The sequence below is a fragment of the Rhineura floridana genome, chromosome 16 (assembly GCF_030035675.1).
Source record: "Rhineura floridana isolate rRhiFlo1 chromosome 16, rRhiFlo1.hap2, whole genome shotgun sequence".
Taxonomy (NCBI): Eukaryota; Metazoa; Chordata; class Lepidosauria; order Squamata; family Rhineuridae; genus Rhineura; species Rhineura floridana.
Genome location: NC_084495.1, coordinates 17,796,043 through 17,814,725, shown reverse-complemented (window position 1 = coordinate 17,814,725; position 18,683 = coordinate 17,796,043). Strand labels below are relative to the sequence as shown.

General features: G+C 43.4%; 1 protein-coding gene across 2 annotated transcripts in view; it reads right to left on the bottom strand.

Annotated features, from left to right (window-relative positions):
• The window catches only part of LOC133371393 (connector enhancer of kinase suppressor of ras 2-like), a 463,521-nt gene that overhangs the window by 53,880 nt on the left and 390,958 nt on the right, over positions 1-18,683 (bottom strand). For both annotated transcript variants that reach the window (XM_061598777.1, XM_061598778.1), the window contains exon 16: positions 3,045-3,093. In XM_061598777.1, coding sequence (XP_061454761.1) covers positions 3,045-3,093 — 49 coding nt within the window. The remainder of the gene's footprint in view (positions 1-3,044; positions 3,094-18,683) is intronic.

The following is an 18,683-nucleotide window of genomic DNA, read 5'->3' as shown; positions in this document are numbered from 1 at the left end:
TCAAGAGCCCGATGTGCCTTGCTGTTCCACAACATGACAAGGGCTTCAACAGGGTCACCTGCTCTATCTATTGGGAACTCCCCCAGGGCATTCAGGAATCCAGTGGATTCCATTAGTCTCCCAGGGTAACCCATCTTAATCTGTCCACCCCTGCAGGGAAGGATCAGAGCTACCAGTCTAAACTTCACCAGGAAGTGGTCTGACCATGACAATGGGGTGACATCCACCCCCCCATCTCCAGACCACCCCTTCCTCCATCTGGAGCAAAAACCAAGTTGAGGGTGTGCCCTGCTCTATGTGCCAGGCCAGTGACAACTTGAGACAGCCTCATGGTCGTCATGGAGGCCATGAAGTCCTGAGCTGGAACCCTAGAGGTAGTCTCAGTATGGACATTGAGCTATCGTTCTGGGCTCCTCCAATACCACAGTTGAGATGGCCTCCGCTAGCTCAGTCAGAGAAGCTGCTGGGCAGCTGGGTGGATGGTACACCAGCAGCAACCCTAGCTTCCTGTCTCCTTGGCCCGACACCAGGTGCAGGCCCTCACAGCCAGCTCTAAGACAGAGTGGTTTCCTGGTGACAGAGATGGAAATTCTGTAGACCACATAGTTCAGAACCATAGTTCAGAACTGAAACAATGATTTGAGCTTCCAATCATGCAACAGGCAAGCCATGTTTTGTTAATGGTACTGCAAGTTGCTAGAAGACCCCCTATTCCCCTCACAGAGCTATAATTTCCAGAGTTCCCTGGGAAGAGGGATTGATTGTTAAACCACTCTGAAATTATGGCTCTATGAGGGGAACAGGAGACTCCTAACAAATCTCAGCACTCTTCACAAACTTCAGTTGTTAAGATTCTTTGGGGGAAGCCATGACTGTATCATAGTGCTGTAAATGTATGGTACAGATGTGGCCTATTTTATCTGTTTCTCAGCACATTGGCTGCTCTGCACTGTTGGTTTGGCTTCTTCTCCATTTTAAAACTGAATTGCCTTGTGTTGAACAAGACCACATTCACACCATACTTTTACTCCACTATTACTCCACTTTAAACAGTCATGGCTTTCCCCAAAGAATCCTGGGAAATGTTGTTTGTGAAGGGTGCTGAGCTTTGTTAGGAGACTCCTGTTCTCCTCACAGAGCTATAATTCTCAGCGTTGTTTAAACAATCAATCCTTTTTTCCAAGGTACTCTGGGAATTATAGCTCTGTGAGGAGAATAGGAGTCTCTTAACAACTCTCAACACCCTTCACAGAACAACACTTCCCAGGATACTGTGGATGAAGCCATGGTAAAGTGGAATAATAGTGGAATAAATGTATGGTGTGAACGTGGCCCAAGGCTAACCAGGACACAAACGTCTGAAGAGCTGTGACCCCTCCTGATTCTCACTTTTTTTGGTGCTTCGTACAACATCAGATGATGTTATAGATTATGGTGATTAAAAAATGTTGTGACTTTGTTGTCTGATCTCTGAGTAAGAAAGAATGGTCAGTGTATGCCACAAGAATGGTTTTTTAAAAATAAAATCTGAGGTTAATTCTTAAGTAGCATTTGGGCTTTATAGGACCAATCTTAAATGCACCCCAACAGACTTTCTTTTCATTATGATAACCCTGACATTTTATTCCCCTTTCCTTTCCTTTCTATCACCAGAAACAGAACCCCCCCCTAATATTCATATCACTTGCCCTTAAAAGCCTTGGGCAAATTTAATTAAAACATTAGACTGTTCACTGTGAAAAATTGAGTTTACATTGTTATATTAATTATATCTGTCGTACAGCTGTGAAGCAGAGTCAGGAGTTTAGATCACATTAAATTACTATGCTTTCTTCTTTGGCATCCTACAGCTACACTCTGAAAAGTTTATTCCTTTTCTGAAATGACATTCTGGATTCTGGCCAGCTTTAGAAGGACTCCAGAACAGATAAGCTGGAAATAAAGGTTTAGGGTCCTGACAGTTAATAAGAATCACCTTTTCCCATCTCTGCTCACTGAGGTGATAATCCAAACACTCTCTCTGGCTGTCCCACATTTGGATAATGGGTAGGTGGAAAAAGGGGCAGAACCTTATCTACCCCAACTCTGAAGCCCTCTCCCCAGAGATATCTGCTGCTTAGTAGGGAGGGGCGAATCTGTCTATTTCTGCATTTCTCATTTTTCACTGTTAAGGCCTCATCTGCGCTATACATTGAAAGCAGTTTAAACAGTCATGGCTGTCCCCAAATAATCCTGAGAAGTGTTGTTTGTTAAGGGTGCTGAAAGGAGACCCCTGTTCTCCTTACAAAGCACTAATCTAAGTGATGGTCTTTCTTATTACTGCCTGAACAATTAGGATTGAATCACATACCTAAGACCAGCAGTGGGGAACCTGTAGCCCTCCAAATGTTGCGGGACTCTAGCTCCCTTAAGCCACAGCCAGCATGGCCAATGGCCAGGAATGATGGGGGCTCTAGTCTGACAACATCTGGAGAGCCACAGCTTCCCCATCCCTGCAAAACGCCATTCTGCACGGTGAGTTTTGTTACACATTCGTTGTGCAAAGTGCCACGTGTGCATGCTATTCCAAGGTTCAGTTACAGGGATATCACATTTGCCAGGCTCTACAGTCCTATTCAGATGTTCAAATCCTTCTGATAATGATGGAGAGCAGGGTTGAGTGTGCAAGCTCCTCCCCCATTGCTGGACCACTCATCCTCCATGTCTTAGGGGCTGAACATCTGAAGTGAGGAGCCTTTCCTGCTATTTAGAGCCCTGATCTTCCAGGGTTCTGAGTTTCACATGAAGCCTACACATGGAGAGCAAGTTCTCTGCTGCAGATATTTACCTCCAACTGATGGAATGGCAACAAGGGCAGCTATGGCAGGAGTGACAGACAGCTGGTATGCTCATCCCCTTTTCCTCATGCAATTTGAACATCCAAATAGGACTTAAAGGTGCAGTGCGTTGCACCTGTATAAATGCAATGCTTCCACTGAAGTGTGGCCTTGATTTCCGTGTTTTGTTAGTAACATGCAAGCAGATTAATGATTCAAACAATTTACCTTTGGGCCATTTTTTGCTTTTTACCCTCAGGGAAGCGTAGTGAAATGACTAGAAGGAAAGACAAGAAAAAGAAACACTGGTCAGTTATTAGCACATGGAACACTGAATAAAGCTATTGAAGACAAAAAGGCACTATTCTGTAAAGGCCACATCTCGTTATGACTTCCAGCTGCAATTCTTCACCCCTCCCCAACTTGTTTGCGATTCTTAAAACTTTCATGCCAATTATTTTTGCAAAAATTACCAGAGCTTGGAAAAGTTACTTTTTTGAACTACAACTCCCATCAGCCCAATTGAGTGGCCATGCTGGCTGGGGCTGATGGGAGTTGTAGTTCAAAAAAGTAACTTTTCCAAGCTCTGCGAATTACCAGTATTCTAACAATGCAAAGGGTGAAGACACACAGATGTTCCAAGAGGGGTGGAAGTGGCTCAGAATATGTTCTTGTCATGACCACAGCCTCGAGAGGCAGCCAGGACTTGGACAAGGATGGTGATGAGCCAGTTGAGCCCTTGACACCCATATCACAAGCAGAGAGGTGAGCCCTGTTCTCCTAATACCAGTGTATTGGTGTATCCAGAAGATGGGTCTGTATTTCAAAAAGGCTTAGTTATTGGTGCACCACACTTGCTCCTTGTATGCCTAGGGATCGTTTGGGGCCAAAGGCATATAACTGGTTAATGCCCACCTATAATACTTATTATTTTGTATAATGTTCTCTGACTAGTATGTCCCAGACAGAACATGGGAATGTTGATCATTTGGCTCTTTCAAAGAGATAAGCTCATTACATCCCCATGCCACGGCCTCTCCACCTGCTACCAAGATCACTAGTCAGCTATACATCTTAGCTGCTTCTCACAATTTAAGTGCTGTTTCTGCCTTGAGAGAACATAAACTTTGTCACAAGCACAAAGAATAATCCAAACAGCAGGTGTGGCTCTTTAGCATTTAACAGTATAAAAGCCCCGCAAAACCTTCCCAAATTGGAACTCAGTGTAGACCACTGATCATGGTGCTACATCCTGGACAGCTCCTACAGGGGTCCATTTGCTGTCATTCTGAGGGTTTCCAGGCAGCAGGAAGGATGTAAGATGGTCTGCCTTGCTTTCGGTTTTTGCATGCTTTGCTTAGTAGTTAATAAAACCCATAACCTTCACCCCATTGGTGTTGCAATTGTCTCCAGATCCATAAAGAACCTTGCCCTTTGACATTACAAATTGGTTTGGGCAATGCACTTGGCCTACCAGACTAGAACCTCAGGCGTGTGGGTCAAATGTGGCCCTCCAAGCCTCTCTATCTGGCCCCCAGGACTCTCCCTAGTCTGCTATTCCCTCCACAGCCTCACATCCTTCTCCCAGGCAACACCCCTCACTGATACTACTTGAGTGTTTTTGACTGGCTGGAATGTGCCTTGAACTCTGATGATGCATCTGGCTTACATGGATAGAGGGCAGAATTGTGTGTGTAAATGTGTGTAGAAGCTATCCTTCTGAACAAAGGAAAAATTACATTAATTGCTCCACCCTCTTTTGCCTCTGGCTCCACCCACCACTGGCATGTGGCCCCCAGAAGGTTGCTCAGAAGGGAAAGTGGTCCTCAGTCTGGAAATAATTCCCCACTCCTGGACTAGAACCTGAGGTTTCTAATTACTTATTTTTAGCTGTTTACCGATAATTTTAATTTTTTTTGCAAACAGCTTCGAGGTCTTTTCATTCAAGCATTATATACATTTTGTTAAATAAAAATAAAATAAAATGGCATTGCCCAGCGCTGCCAAGAGTACTGGCCATGGAATTTTCTTTTTAAGGCAGCCCAGGGGAGACACCAGTGGGGGTCTCTGCAGGTCGTTGGACCCAAAGCAGCTGCCTAAGGATGCCATCTACTTATGTTAGACCTGCTACTTGAAACACTTCATAGTGTGGAATGATGCATCTCACGGGCCAATTCACATGACCATTTGGTGCCATTAGTAGCTACATGAAAAGAATTTGCCAGTATGCACTTTCCTGTTCCCTTTCCATGGCCAGAGGGAACTGTGCACCCACTATCATAAACAGGACTGGAATTCAGATCCACATGTTAATGTGAACCTACTTAATCCACCCATCCCAAATCAAAAAGAGAACTGAAACACAGCTATGCGTTGAAACTCGCACGTCTTTGAATTTTGCGATGCAGTTCTCCAGCCAAACAATCAGAGCTTGGAAAAGTTACTTTTTTGAACTACAACTCCCATCAGCCCCAGCCAGCATGTGCTGGCTGGGGCTGATGGGAGTTGTAGTTCAAAAAAGTAACTTTTCCAAGCTCTGCAAACAATACATACAAAAATGTATATATTACAGGAAAGTGTGCATCACAATGCACATATTAGTGAAAATATTAGGCAAAATGGCACAAAATGGGTATATTAGGAGAAATGTGCACTAAAATGTTGACAAAGTTTGTGTGGACTTTACAGAAAACTCACCAACAAATGCAGAAACGTGGTGTGGTGAACTGAATTTAAGACTGGAAAAATGAAAAACCAAAACTGAAATCGACAAATCCATCCCTACTTTCAGCACATATTGTTTCCACCGGAGGGACACTGTTGATCCCAGTGTATGGCAACAGATGTACACACAAATAGGGATGGGATCTGCTTGGCGGTGCCAGTTTAGATTGCATTCCGTCAAACTAGCAGGTGGTTTTGGACTGTTTCCATTATATTTCCACTATTTATTGATTCATTCTTTTCTAAAAAAAGATGTTATTATCATTATTTCTAACAATGTCTTCCTATTAGAAAGAAAAGCAGCTTTCTCTCTGCCCCATGCCCACCCATCCAATCCCCCCTTTGCTTCCTCCTCCTGCTCCTGAATCATATTGGATCTCCCCACCACCCAGCCCTAGAAGAAAGGGGTGACATCGCCTGTCAGTTTCATATTAGCAAAGCAAAGACGCTGATCAGTTTAGTGATAGCAAAGCAAAGATATGTGCTAGTCAGTTTCACATTTGCACAGCAAAGACCCATGCTAGTCAGTTTCAAGATCGCACACCAACAGCACTGGGAATACAATGATAATAATATTATATTCAAAGCATTTTTTTAAAAAAAAAAATCTGGTGTCAGGAAAACTGGGAGTTTGCAGCATTCAGGATCAGTCCACAAAGATAGTAAATGTGCAAACTATGAGGAAGTTCAGTGCCAAGTTTGATTTTAACAAAATTGTCATCCATCCCTACAAACAAAGAGATGACCATATGCAGGGAGCAATCAAGCATGCGCTACATTTTCAAGCACTTTGCCTATGTCTTCCAATCGTGCCCAATGGTTGTTTTGATTGGTCCAGCAACGATTAGTTTTTCATTATGTCCTCTGAAATGTCTCTGTGTCAATTTAAAACCAGCTCATGCTTTCTGCTTGCCTTTCTGGTTTCAGAATGAAGCTTGCACCCCTAAAGGCAGCAAAGTCAAAAAGCTGCAGCGACTGCCATCCTGCAATCTGTGTGAGTGCAACTATCGTGAGTGCAATGTGCTATATTTCCATGAGCACAAATTATTTTGAACAAATCAAAATCAGACAGCGGGGGAATTTAGATGATCACATCCAACCTCATCAACTGCTCTTGAATTAACTCATTATTCAGACCACTGAGTCACAAGCCACACATGAAGGGGAATGGCAAAGGAAGTGCAACGTCACAGCAAAACACATGTAGGACAGAGATAAGAAAAGCCCTGCTGGCTCACATCAAAGGCCCATCCAGTCCTGCATTTGCCTTCCCACATTGGCCAACCGGATGCCTCTGGGAAACCCACAAGCACTAACCCTATTCCAATGCAGGTGGTGGTGGTGATAAGGACATACAATACACACCCATTCCCTGCTTTGTGTAACATATGGCCTGATTAAGACTCTGGAAAATGTGAAATCTTGCCACGCTTCTGTGACATTTTGCTTCGTCCCAATAAAGGTATTGCCCAACTGTGAATTTTGAAGGATTTAAACAACAACACAACTTCTGTTAGAGAAGACTTTCTGCCACATTTTCCTGGCACAAGGAACCAAGCAGAAAGCCAACAGATATCATTGCACACATACACTATTCTTTCCTCTCTCTCTCTCTCTCTCTCTCTCTCTCTCTTTTGGTTAGAAGGCACTTTCCTGACCATCAAACCTGAAATTATAGATTTTTTAAAAGCCCGAGAAGGCAGGCAGCTCAGCAGGGCTTTTGCCTAACTGGAATGTGTCCTTCAACTCTGATGATGCCTCTTGCTTGAAAGAAAAAGAGGGATGTGTTGAATGTATGTACAAACTGGCCTCCTCTACAAAGGTAAAGCTTACTTTCATTGCTCTGCCCACTTTTGCCTCTGGATCTGCATGCTACTGACATGGGGCCCTCAGAAGGTTACCTGGAAGGGAACACGGCCCTTGGACTGGAAAATGTTCCCCTCCCCTGTCATAGCAGCTGCACTACCCCAAGTTCTTCATAGCAAAATGTGACTATCTGAATCATGCACTCCATGAGCCATTTCCATAAGATGCTGTGGTTCAGTGGCTTGGGCATGGCATTCTTGCTAGGCTTATGTTCATAGCTCATTTTTGCTCTTGGCAGCTCAGTTTAGGGAAGGACCGAAGCTTTGCATTTTTCAGGCTCCATGTTCAGTTGCTTCACACGTAAACTGCCTGTTGATCAATTGTCACTAGCAAGGCCATTTACACATTGGCAAAAACCAGAAGATACATATTTGCATAAAATTTCCATATGCTAATTGTAAATGAGTATAGATATACGCTTGGATATAATTGCTGTAATTTAAAATGAAATACAAAGCATCTCATCATAGGGGGGATGATCAAACAGGTGACCCGTGTGCCTGCTTGGTCTGCTGCCCAGATGCCAACTGGTGATGGGCAACTTCAAGGCCTCTGCTTGCCCTTCTTATGGTTGTTGATCTTTACACCTGACTTGGATTGGACAGCTCTTCAAAGAGAGGACTGTCCCTGTACAACTGGACACGTGGCCAGCCTTGTGGTCAGTGAAGTTGTGTGTGGGACTCAGGTATGAGCCAGTGTGGTGTAGAGTTTAGTACTGGGAAACCAGGGTTCAAATCTCTGCTTGGCAATGAAGTTCACTAGGTGACCTTGGGCCAGTCACTGTCTCTCAACCTAACCTACCTCACAGGGTTGTTGTGAGGATAAAAGCAGGAGGGGGAGAACCATGTTTGTATGCCACCTTGAGCTCCTTGGAGGAAAGGTGGGGTATAAATGTAATAATGAATGAATGAATGAAAATGAATGAAGTGGCAACCCATATTCTACTCTGGTCATGTATGAATTGATCCCACTAAAGTGGAGAACTGATGATCTGTTAACCTCCAAGATGGACTTTTGTTACTTTGCAATTGCAATGGCAGGGCAAAAAACGACGTGTACGTATTCATGGGCCTACAGTGGTAATTCACTAGATAATATGCTTCACATATAAAAGGGCTGGATGCAGGTCTGACGGGACCCAGGCTTACTAGGAACCAACAGTACCTGGGCTCCAAGCAGTGGCATGTGGCTGGATATAGTGGCCATTTAAATTTCCCACTATGCTCCAGAGAATAGGAACATAGGATGCTGGCTTTTATTTGTTGGAAGTAAAGCACCAATACATATCACAAGTGACCTGAACCAGTGGGGTGCAGTAGACAGAAAGACAATCTATTCTTCTTTGTGTTGATTCCTCATCTAAAATGTTTGGGGTTTTTTGCTGGCTTTCCTCCCTTTTCTTCACAAGGGGCATGTGGGGAAAGGTGAGGGAGGGGACGTTCCATTGCACAGCCTTGCACTAGCAGATCTAATAGGATTCCACCCAGAAATTGGTGGTTAACATCACATTTATGGAAATGCCAAATTAAAAAAAGGATCTCATGGTACAGGCCCAAGGCAGCTCCCTTCACAACTTTGCAAAGAAAGAACACTTGAAACTAGAATAATCCAGAGTAAATGCTGCCTTTGGAATATCCATGAGATGGTTTCCTTACAAGGGGGGGGAAAGCTCCACAGGAGCCAAGTGGAGGATTACACAGATCAGACCATCTATTCAAAGAAATAACCCTTCTCTGGTTCATTGTAAAAGACTCTGAAGATGATGGTGATCAGGCAAGCAAAAGAGACCAGAGAAAGCAGAAGGGATTAGCATGTCTAAAAATAGGAGTCAATCAGCCTCATTCTTCTTGTTTTTCTTCTTGTACACTGAGTTGCATTGTTCAAAAGAACATAATTAAGAAGGACTTCCTGGAGGGAAAAATCATAAGCAAGTTCATGGAGAAATGAGGAAAACGATCAGAGAGAAAGAAAGAGAACTGCACAGCAGAAAATCAGAACCATAAGTAAGGAGAAGGTCATGATGCAAGGGAAGGGCACATGCCTTGCACATATGTGCCCCCCTCTTCAGCCTCTGGCATCTCCAACTAATAGGATTTCAGACAGCCGAACACTGAAAGATTGCCTCTGCCCAACACATGGAGACTTGCTGACTGTCAGAGTGGACCGCAGGGATGGATAATAGATTTTGTTTGCATTTTAATGAGAAACTATCTAATTTGCACTCTCATACTAATATGCAAACCGAAAACACAGCTGTTCTTTGAAATTTGCACTTCTCCGAATTTTCCAATGCAGTTCTCCAACCAACCATTGTGTACAAAACTGTATATATTAGGGGACAGTGTGCATAAACATGCAGACATTAGTGAAAATAACCTACAAAAATCCGTTATGTTCAGGAAAATTGCTTGCAAAAACATGCATATGCATCAAAACTACATACAAAAATGTGTTCATTAAGATTCGCACTAAAATGCTGGCAAATTTTCATGAGGAATTTAAAAAAAGAAATTTGCAAATGGATATGGCAGTGTGGAGAGCTATGCTTAAGACCTGGAAAATGAGAAACCAAAATCGACAGATCTGCCCATCCCTAGGACAGTACTAAGCCAGATGGAGCAATTTGTTGAATTCAGTATAATCTAGCTTCCTACCAGCATACAAGAACACACAGCTTCAAACTGCTATAGGAAACAGGAAGAGGTGTGAGACTGAACAGTATAGTTTATGGCTCCCTCTAAACCGCAACAAGTAGCACATCATCCATGCCTAGTGTCTATAACACAGGATGTCAAGCCTGTGGTTTTGGTTCACACAGTCTAGTCACACTGGCATCATTTACTCCTCCCCCCCATCCCACATAGGGAACTATGTAAATCGTTTAGGGCTGGAAAAATAAATGCGCTAAGTACTCTGCTTGGGGAAGATCAATCATAGTGGGGCCACATTGCTATGATGCATTTAGCTGGAATTTCCCAAAGTGACAAGAATATCCATTTTATACACTGCCTTAAATGCTTGCTTGCAAAAAAAATTATTGCGTGGCTTCCCCCTCATCAGTGTAAAATGCTTGCTTCTCAGCTGATGGGTCTTACTTGTCATGAAGATATGACACCTGTTTTGAAACCTCTGATTTTATTTTATTTACTTATTTAACAAAATTCATATACTGCTTGATTGTAAAAAAAAACCCCTTGAAGTAGTTTACAAAAACATTAAAAATTATCACTAAAACAATTAAAAACAAGTAATTTAATTTTTTTAAAAAAAACCTCAACCAGTAACTAACTAAAAAGATTAAAACACATCAACATCTATGTGTCTTGCCTAACCAAAAAAAGTTTAAGCAGGTGCTGAAAGGAGTACAGTGAATTCATTGGCTTCCAAGTGGTTTCCCTATCCAAATCAAGGTGCTGGTCTTGATCTTTCAGTTCCTAAACCAAGTGTGGCTTTCATGTGGCCTTCCAGATGTTGGTGAACTACAACTCCCATCATCCCCAGTCAGCACAGCCAATGGTTAGGGATGATGGGAGTTGTAGGTGAGCAAGATCAAGCCAGCCATAGGTTAGCCATCCCTTTCCTGAACAATCTGGGGGCCCAATAGTTCAAGGAGCATCTTCTCCAGTATGCCTTCCACCACATCCTGGCCACTAAGGAAGACCTGCTCTGGAAACCATCAACTGCATATGCTAGACTGTCCTCAACAAGGAGTGGGTGCTTTTCAGTCTTGGCCTCTGTCCTTTGGAATTCTCCCAACCACTGAAGGGCAGGAAAAGTTACTCTTTTCACTGTGCCTTCTCCAATTAGGTTATAAGGCAAATTATTTTCTGCTACTGTTTTGTTTAGACTGATGCTGAGTAGTCTGACTTGGTAGAAGGCAGATTCACATGCCCTTCATATGTCTTATGCAAGACCCATTCATTCTATTAGAACTTCCAAAGGGGGGGGGACCCCTCCTCAGCAGCTTGTGCCCACTGCGTGTGGCACGGACATGCCATCTGGCAGCTGGCTCCTTCACTTCCCCTACCCTAGCATCCAGGGTAGGGTTGCCAGGTTCATGACCTGAGACTGATCCTGTATCTTTAGGAGAAGAGAAAGTCAGGGAAGTGCAGGTGTTCTTGCAACATTGTAATGAGAAAAACCACAAGGTGGAATTCTCCCTTCCCCTTGCACACCTTTTAAAGATACAGAAGACCTCTTGGTTGCCAGGCCCGGCCTCCCAGAGGTCTTCTGTATCTTTAAAAGTTGTGCAGGGGGAAGGGAGAATTCCACCTTGTGGTTTTTCCCATTACAGTGTTGCAAGAACACCTGCACTTCCCTGACTTTCTCTTCTCCTAAAGATACACGATCAGGATCAGGCCATGAACCTGGCAAGCCTGATCCAGGGGCAGGGAGGTCAGGAAGCAACCTATGGAGCAAGCTTATGTTGTAGGTGAATAGGGAAGCCATGTTCTCAGTGAGCAGTAGATGGAAAAGAAATTTAAGTAGAAGAGAATGTGGTAAATAGCCCACACACCTTGAGCTTTCAGCCCTCTGTAATTAGGGATGGTGATGCATTTGGTTCAGTTCACATTTCACTGTGAACGTACCTTATTTTCACTTGCCAAAACAATATGCAAACCAAAACACAGCGATACTTCAAAATTTGCACTTCTCTGAATTTTGCGCTGCAGGTTCTCCAACCAAACATTGTGTACAAAATGCATATATATGGGGAAAGTGAGTGTAACAATGCATATGTTCATGAAAAATAACATACAAAATGCATGATAAAAGGGAAAATTGTTTGCAAGAATATTATATTGGGAGAAACACAGTAAAATTCTCATTAATTTTCCTGAGGACTTAAAGCAAACTGATACAGAAATGTAATGAACATAAGGCTCCATCTGCACTATACATTTATAGCAGTATCATACCCAGGACCAAAGGGTGGCCAGGTCGGGCCCTGACTGAGGGTCCTGCGACCCACAGGGACCCCTGAAGGACCCCTTGTTAAGGTGGGGGTGTAGGGCTTCCTCCCTGCTGTGGATCACAGGGAGGGAGCTTCCAGGCCACCCATTCGCTTGCTCCACCTACCTCTCTCCTGTCTGCTGCTGCTGCGTGCACAGGGCATGCACAGGGCTGCCATCAACCAAAATGGTGGCAGAGGCTTCTTTAAGGGGCTGATGCACCTACTGCCATCTTGGTTGATGGCAGGCATCTGCACGCACATGCACGTAGCATACTGCACATGCATGCCCTCAAGCAAGATGGCGGTGGGGGTATTAGCCATTTTGGTTGTTGGTAGCGCATGCAGCAGCAAGATGCAGTAGAGAGGTAGGTGGAATAGGCAGGAGCCGCGCACCCGGGATGCATGCCTGGCTGTGTGCGTGTGAGCGGCTGCTGGGGCCTGGGGCAGGCTGGTGCCCAAGGGCTCTGGCATGCCTGGTGCCAGTCCTGATCATACCACTGTAAACAGTCATGGTTTCCTCCAAAGAACCTGGGGAACTGTCATTTGTTAAGTGTGCTGAGAGTGTAGTTGGGAGATCCCTATTCCCCTCACAGAGCTACAATTGCCAGAGTGGTTTAACAGCCAACCCCTCTTCCCAGGGAACTCCATTTCGAAGGGTGGCTGTGTTTTGGTACTCATATTGTTTTAGAAAGCACAAATTTGATAGATTTGGCTTTAAATGCAAACTGAATTGAATTTCTCCTCCATCCCCACACCTACTATTAATTGTCTTAGGAAAAAATGAGACACAGTGATGTGGAGAAATCTCAAATGCAAAACAAGCACAGAGAAAACTAGTGGAAGTGACACATCATCTTCCCATATGATCAGATAAAGCCATGGTTTTTAATGTCTTGCAATGTTTCGTTGTGGCAACCAGGGAAGATAGTAATTCATAAGGGGCTAAGAGCACTATGTGCCGATAAGAAGGAAAGAAAATAAATAAATAAAGGTTATTTGTCCATCTCTTATTCACAGGCTTCCCAATTTCCCACAGTGCCTCTATCATATCGCTTAATCAAAATTCAGTATGCACAGCTAGAACAGCAGAGCTTTCTTATTCAGAGACATTCTTTATGCATTTCTGAGAACCATTCATTGAAGTTCCACAGATATCAATGAGCTGAGCTCGGACTGTTCTGGGGTAAGCGCTCAAGGACTTAGCATCTTTCCTCTGTCCTTGCTAATGTTATGCACAGGGCAAGGGAATGAGCTAATGCAGGAGTAGGGAACCTCCAACCTGTAGGCCAGATTTGGCTGGCCAGGCCCCTCCGTTTGACCCGTGAGGCCATTTTGGGGAAGCCACACCTACCTGCACTACACCTGATGTCACACCTGATGTCTGGTGTGGGGCAGGTAAGGGCTTAAAGTGAGCTCCTGATTGTACCTTTGCTGGAGTAAGGTGCACTCCTATCCACTCATCAGTTTGCACAAGAAGGGGGAAGCTGTTTCCATTCCATTCCTCCAAAAAACAATAATAATGTTTGCATTGTGGTACGGGTTCAGTAGGGGGAGGGGATGTTGAATCCTGCCCCTCCATGCTATTTCCACAGTAAAAATTGCTCTCTGTGCTGCTGCTTGTCTTGCAAATAGACCCTTTTGCCTCGCATGGTATAAGAACATGCATACTCTGCTGCTGTAAGCAAACTTGCGCCTCCTCCTGCTGTTGCATTTTGATTTTTTTTAAAAATTGGGAGTTCTAATGATGGATCTCCCCAGAACATGCAGTTTTACCCTGTAAGCCCATTGCATATGACTTAAGGTTTGTAATTGGCTCCTTTCTAGCCCAGATGACTCTTTCCCAGGAAGAAAGGAAGGGGTTAAAGAGATCTTTGCCTGTCTCATCTCCCATGGAAGTGAGTGATTGACTGGAGTTAAGAGCCTTCCAAAACTGCCTCGTGCTTTAAATGACTTGTTGACCAGGGATGGGTGTGTGTATGGAAAGGATATTTGTTACAAACTTTTAAATCTCCTTAACCAATAGTATGATCGTAGTATGGTTGTTAAGAGCTTTTCAGCTTTTGCTAAATTAAAAATTTAGCCCAGGCTATCAATGACTTGCTGACCTGGTTGGAGGGGGGGGGCACAGATTATAAATTTCAGACTTCAAAATCTTGATAACCAATGGTGTGATTCATCCCTAAAACCTTCTGTCAACTTTCCAATAAGCTTTGCAGTAGATGAGACCTACAGACAATGTTTAGGGAATCGAAACAGATCACTTCCTAAGCTGTAACTTAACAGAAGCAGCAGCAGCAGAGCCCATTATCTCTGTCTGCAAGCTGAATCTGCATCTATAAATGACAAATTTACTCTCAGATGCAAGATATTACTCATCCCCTGTCAGAAGCCACACAAATCAAATCTTAAGAAAATGAATGTTATCAGCAGCTGCTCTCAAAGTTTGTGCCTTGTTTGAAATCCTGAATGCCTACCTAATTGCGCACTTTGCGACACAATGTTGCTCTCGATTACTTCGAATACAGTTTAAAATGCAAGCCGTGCACTGCAAAGGCGATGAAAACGCCAGGCCTTCTGTTCAGAGCATTTGACGGTTCAGCTAATTATCCCGCGTTCACTCCATAAAGAATAGCCTGGAGGAAGCAACCCCCCCCCCCTTAGCACCCTCCTGGCAAGTAGCAACATCAGTTCACAATTGCACACTCCTTGCCTTGACTCTTTCCAACAGCATCTGGACGTGTATGTTAAGAAGGGCTGGATTTTATGCCTAAGAAAACCACAGGGAAATGCCTTGGCAAAGCCCATCCAAAAAAAGAGGGAGAGAGATCTGGCAGAATGACAGTCTAAACAGCTGCATTATTTAAAGAGGGCTTGATCCAGATTTTAAGAGGCTTAGTCGCCCTCTCTCCTGCCCCATCTTTCCTGTCCTTCAGTTCTTCTCATCTCTCTCTTACCCACACTCACATGAGGATTGTTCACATGTTACACTGAACACAGGTGCAAGCTGTCTCTACCTGTGTACAAGTGTTTGTGTGGAAGAGTGTACACTTGTTGATTTGTATGGCTCAGCTATTGGGTGAATAACTTCACGTTAAATGCAAATAACTGCTTGAGTGTACAGCTCAAGGATTTGTGCACACAGGCACACAGACTGTACATTCGTTGAACATTACATAAGGGGTGTCCACACGCTAGATTCAAAGGGTTTACAGTCTGCGTACCTATGTACACAAATACTTGAGCTGTACACTTGTACAGTTATTTGCATTTAATGTGAGTGTGCAGTCACTCTTAAGAGATTGAGATTTCTCCAGTACATACGTCCCAACTATCTCCATTGACTAGGAATAAAGCCTGTTTTGAGATTTCTGTCCTTGATAAAACACAGCCTCTATTTTGCCACTTAGACAGCCACTGAAGATGCTTTTCAAGGGTCCCACTAGGGCCCAAGGATGCACACTGGAGTTCTTTCACTCTCAAATCCCTCGTCTAGGTCTCTAGAACTTAAATCTGAGGAGGGGAGGATCCCTCGTGACTCAAGCCCACCGTCAACAGGCGAAACAGAATACCAGAACTCTGTTTCCTTTCCATCTCACTCCTTAATGGCCTTGCCAAAGAGTAAAATGTGGATGAATGTGAATTTGAATTGCAGCTCTCCTATAATAAGTAGAACCAGCTGGATCTATTGTGAGAGAAAATGGATAGAGAGAAGTTTTTTCCTCCCCCTCTTGTAATACATTGAGACCCAGAGTCATCCGACAAAGCTGAATGGTAGGAGGTTCAGGACAGACAAAAGGAAGTACATCTTCACACAGTGCGTAGTTAAAGTATGGAATTTGCTACCGTAAGCGGGTATAGGACTGCAGACACACACAGTTTCTCTATTTTTATCTGAGAAATGTTGCAAAGGAAGTGAAAAGTTCCTCAGCCAGGAAGAGGAGAGAGATGTTTAAATACTGGAAGAAGTGCCCCTCTCCCCTTTCTATGCCAAGTGGATCCCTGCAGAGCCTCAATGCACTCAAATCAGAGCTCCACTGGAGATGGCGTCTATAGGCAACATCCACCTTTGTATGCCCACTTGCACAATGGAAATCCACTTACATAATGGCTAGGAATGGAAAGATCTGTCCAAGTTCTCTCAGTTTCTCATTTTTGCAATCTTAGATTCAGTTCTTCACATTTCTTCAGAAATTTGCATTTTTTAATTAAAAAAGTCCTCATGAAAGTTTGTCAGCATTTTTGCACAGATTTCTCCTAATAAACATGTTTTGTATGCAATTTTGCCTAATACAATGTAATTTTGTATGTTATCTTCATATAATATATGCATTCTAATGCACACTTTATCCAGTATGTGCATTTTTTGCGCACATTACTTGGCTGGAGAACTGCACTGCAAAATTTGGAGAAATGCAAATTTTGATGGATGGCTACATTTCAGTTCACATATTGTTTTGGAAAGTGCAAATTTGGAAGGTTTACCTTTAAATATGAACTTAATCAAATTTATCTCCTTAATAATGGGACTTGCAATTTTACCTCTTCCCGCTTCTGTTCCAGAGGGTCTCCTAACCCTCCGGAGAAGATTTTGGTGATGTGCAGGGGGAGGAGAACCTCGTAGCATGAACAGCCATCTGCTTGTGCTACATTGAATCTCACCCTGTGATTTGAAGGAAGAATTTATCTGTGAAAGTAGTATTGAACCCTCACAACATTCTGACTGCTATTTGTGAGCTCCAGTATATATGAGGCAGGATTAAAGTGAAGAATCCAGAGCCAGACCCCAAGATCCTGCCCAGATTTGGCTACAACACTGCTTTCCTTCTACCTGCCCATTCTTTTCCTTCCAGGCATGCTCTAGAACAGCGGTCCCTACATTTCCCCCCCCCAGACCCCTTAAAATTGCTGAGGGTCTTGGTGGCCTACTTAATGATTTTTCTGCGTGTTGTAGCAATTATACTATGCTAGGTGCCGCATGGTTTTTAACTGTATTTTTGGAGATATGCCACAGACCACCTGGGCGAAGCTCATGGACCACAGTTTGGGAACCCCTGCTCCAGAGTACAACTCTAGAGTACAAATGCTATTAGGTACATCTACAGAGCCCAGTGGCTCACATTTGGAATACTAGGTGCAGTTTGAGCTGGAGAAGATACACAAGAGGGTGACTAAGTACCGCCACAAATAAAAGTTGTGAGGTTAGGGTACTTTTGTTGAAGGGAAACATGGATCACTAGAAGGAAACATAACAGAAGTTTGGAGAATTATGAAGGGTGCACAGATGGAAATATTATGATTTTTCCTTGTATTTCTTGTACTTAATTTAATATCCAATGTTTATACTATAAGTTGATACCAAAGAGGATGTTTTGTTCGGTTAATTGTATTTTATCATTTGTGGTTTTCTGTATCTGCTGTTTTAACATGTTTTGACTTATGTTGCACACCACTTAGAGTTTTATTTAAATATAAGAGGTATATACATGGTCAAAATAAATAAATAATAAATCATTCATGATACTTGAACTCAGGTCTATCCAAATGAGACTGTTGGCAGAAAACTAGGGCAAACAGATTAGGGTGGGGGAAATCATCACATGGCTCATCACTTTACAGAATTAATTGCCACAAGATGTGGCTGGCAGCACAGGTAGCTTTTAAAGAGAACTAGGAAAATAATCCCATTTTTTTCTAATAGTGAACTCAAGTGGTGAGTGTCACCAAGTTTGCAGCTAGCATGGGCCACTGAGAAAAGTACTGGCATGACTGCAGGAACAAAAAAAGCACAGAGGTGTACAAAATATTTTGAAGAAACAAAATCTTAAGGAAGAACCAAAAATATAATACCCACCCCAATAAGGACTGAGCATGCTCAGTAACCACAGAATATGACAGCAGGAAAAGGAAAAAGTAATTGGGCAGAGAGTGGAATGTGCAGCTCAGAGGGAATGGCTGGCCGAAACCCTGAACTTTTAGGTGGAAGGATCCACTGCAACATTTTGATGCAGGCCTCAAGTTATTAATGTCTATTAGTTGTAATAGCAAAATGGAGCTTCCAAGTTGAGAAGCAATTGAACAGCTATATCCATTGGCTTGTATCCAATCTAGCACTTAGTGACTCATTACAGATTTACAGTTGCACAACAGAACTTCCCCCCTCTCCTCCCCCCAGCGACCCCCAAATTTGTTCTGGGCTTTCCCCAAAAAACTCCAGAGCAGATCTGGGGAAGGCATGGGGCATGCACAAGGGGGAGGAAAGGGGGAAAAGTTCCGTTGTGCAAGCATAAAATCTTGCGCTAACGGAACAAATACATTGGATAATG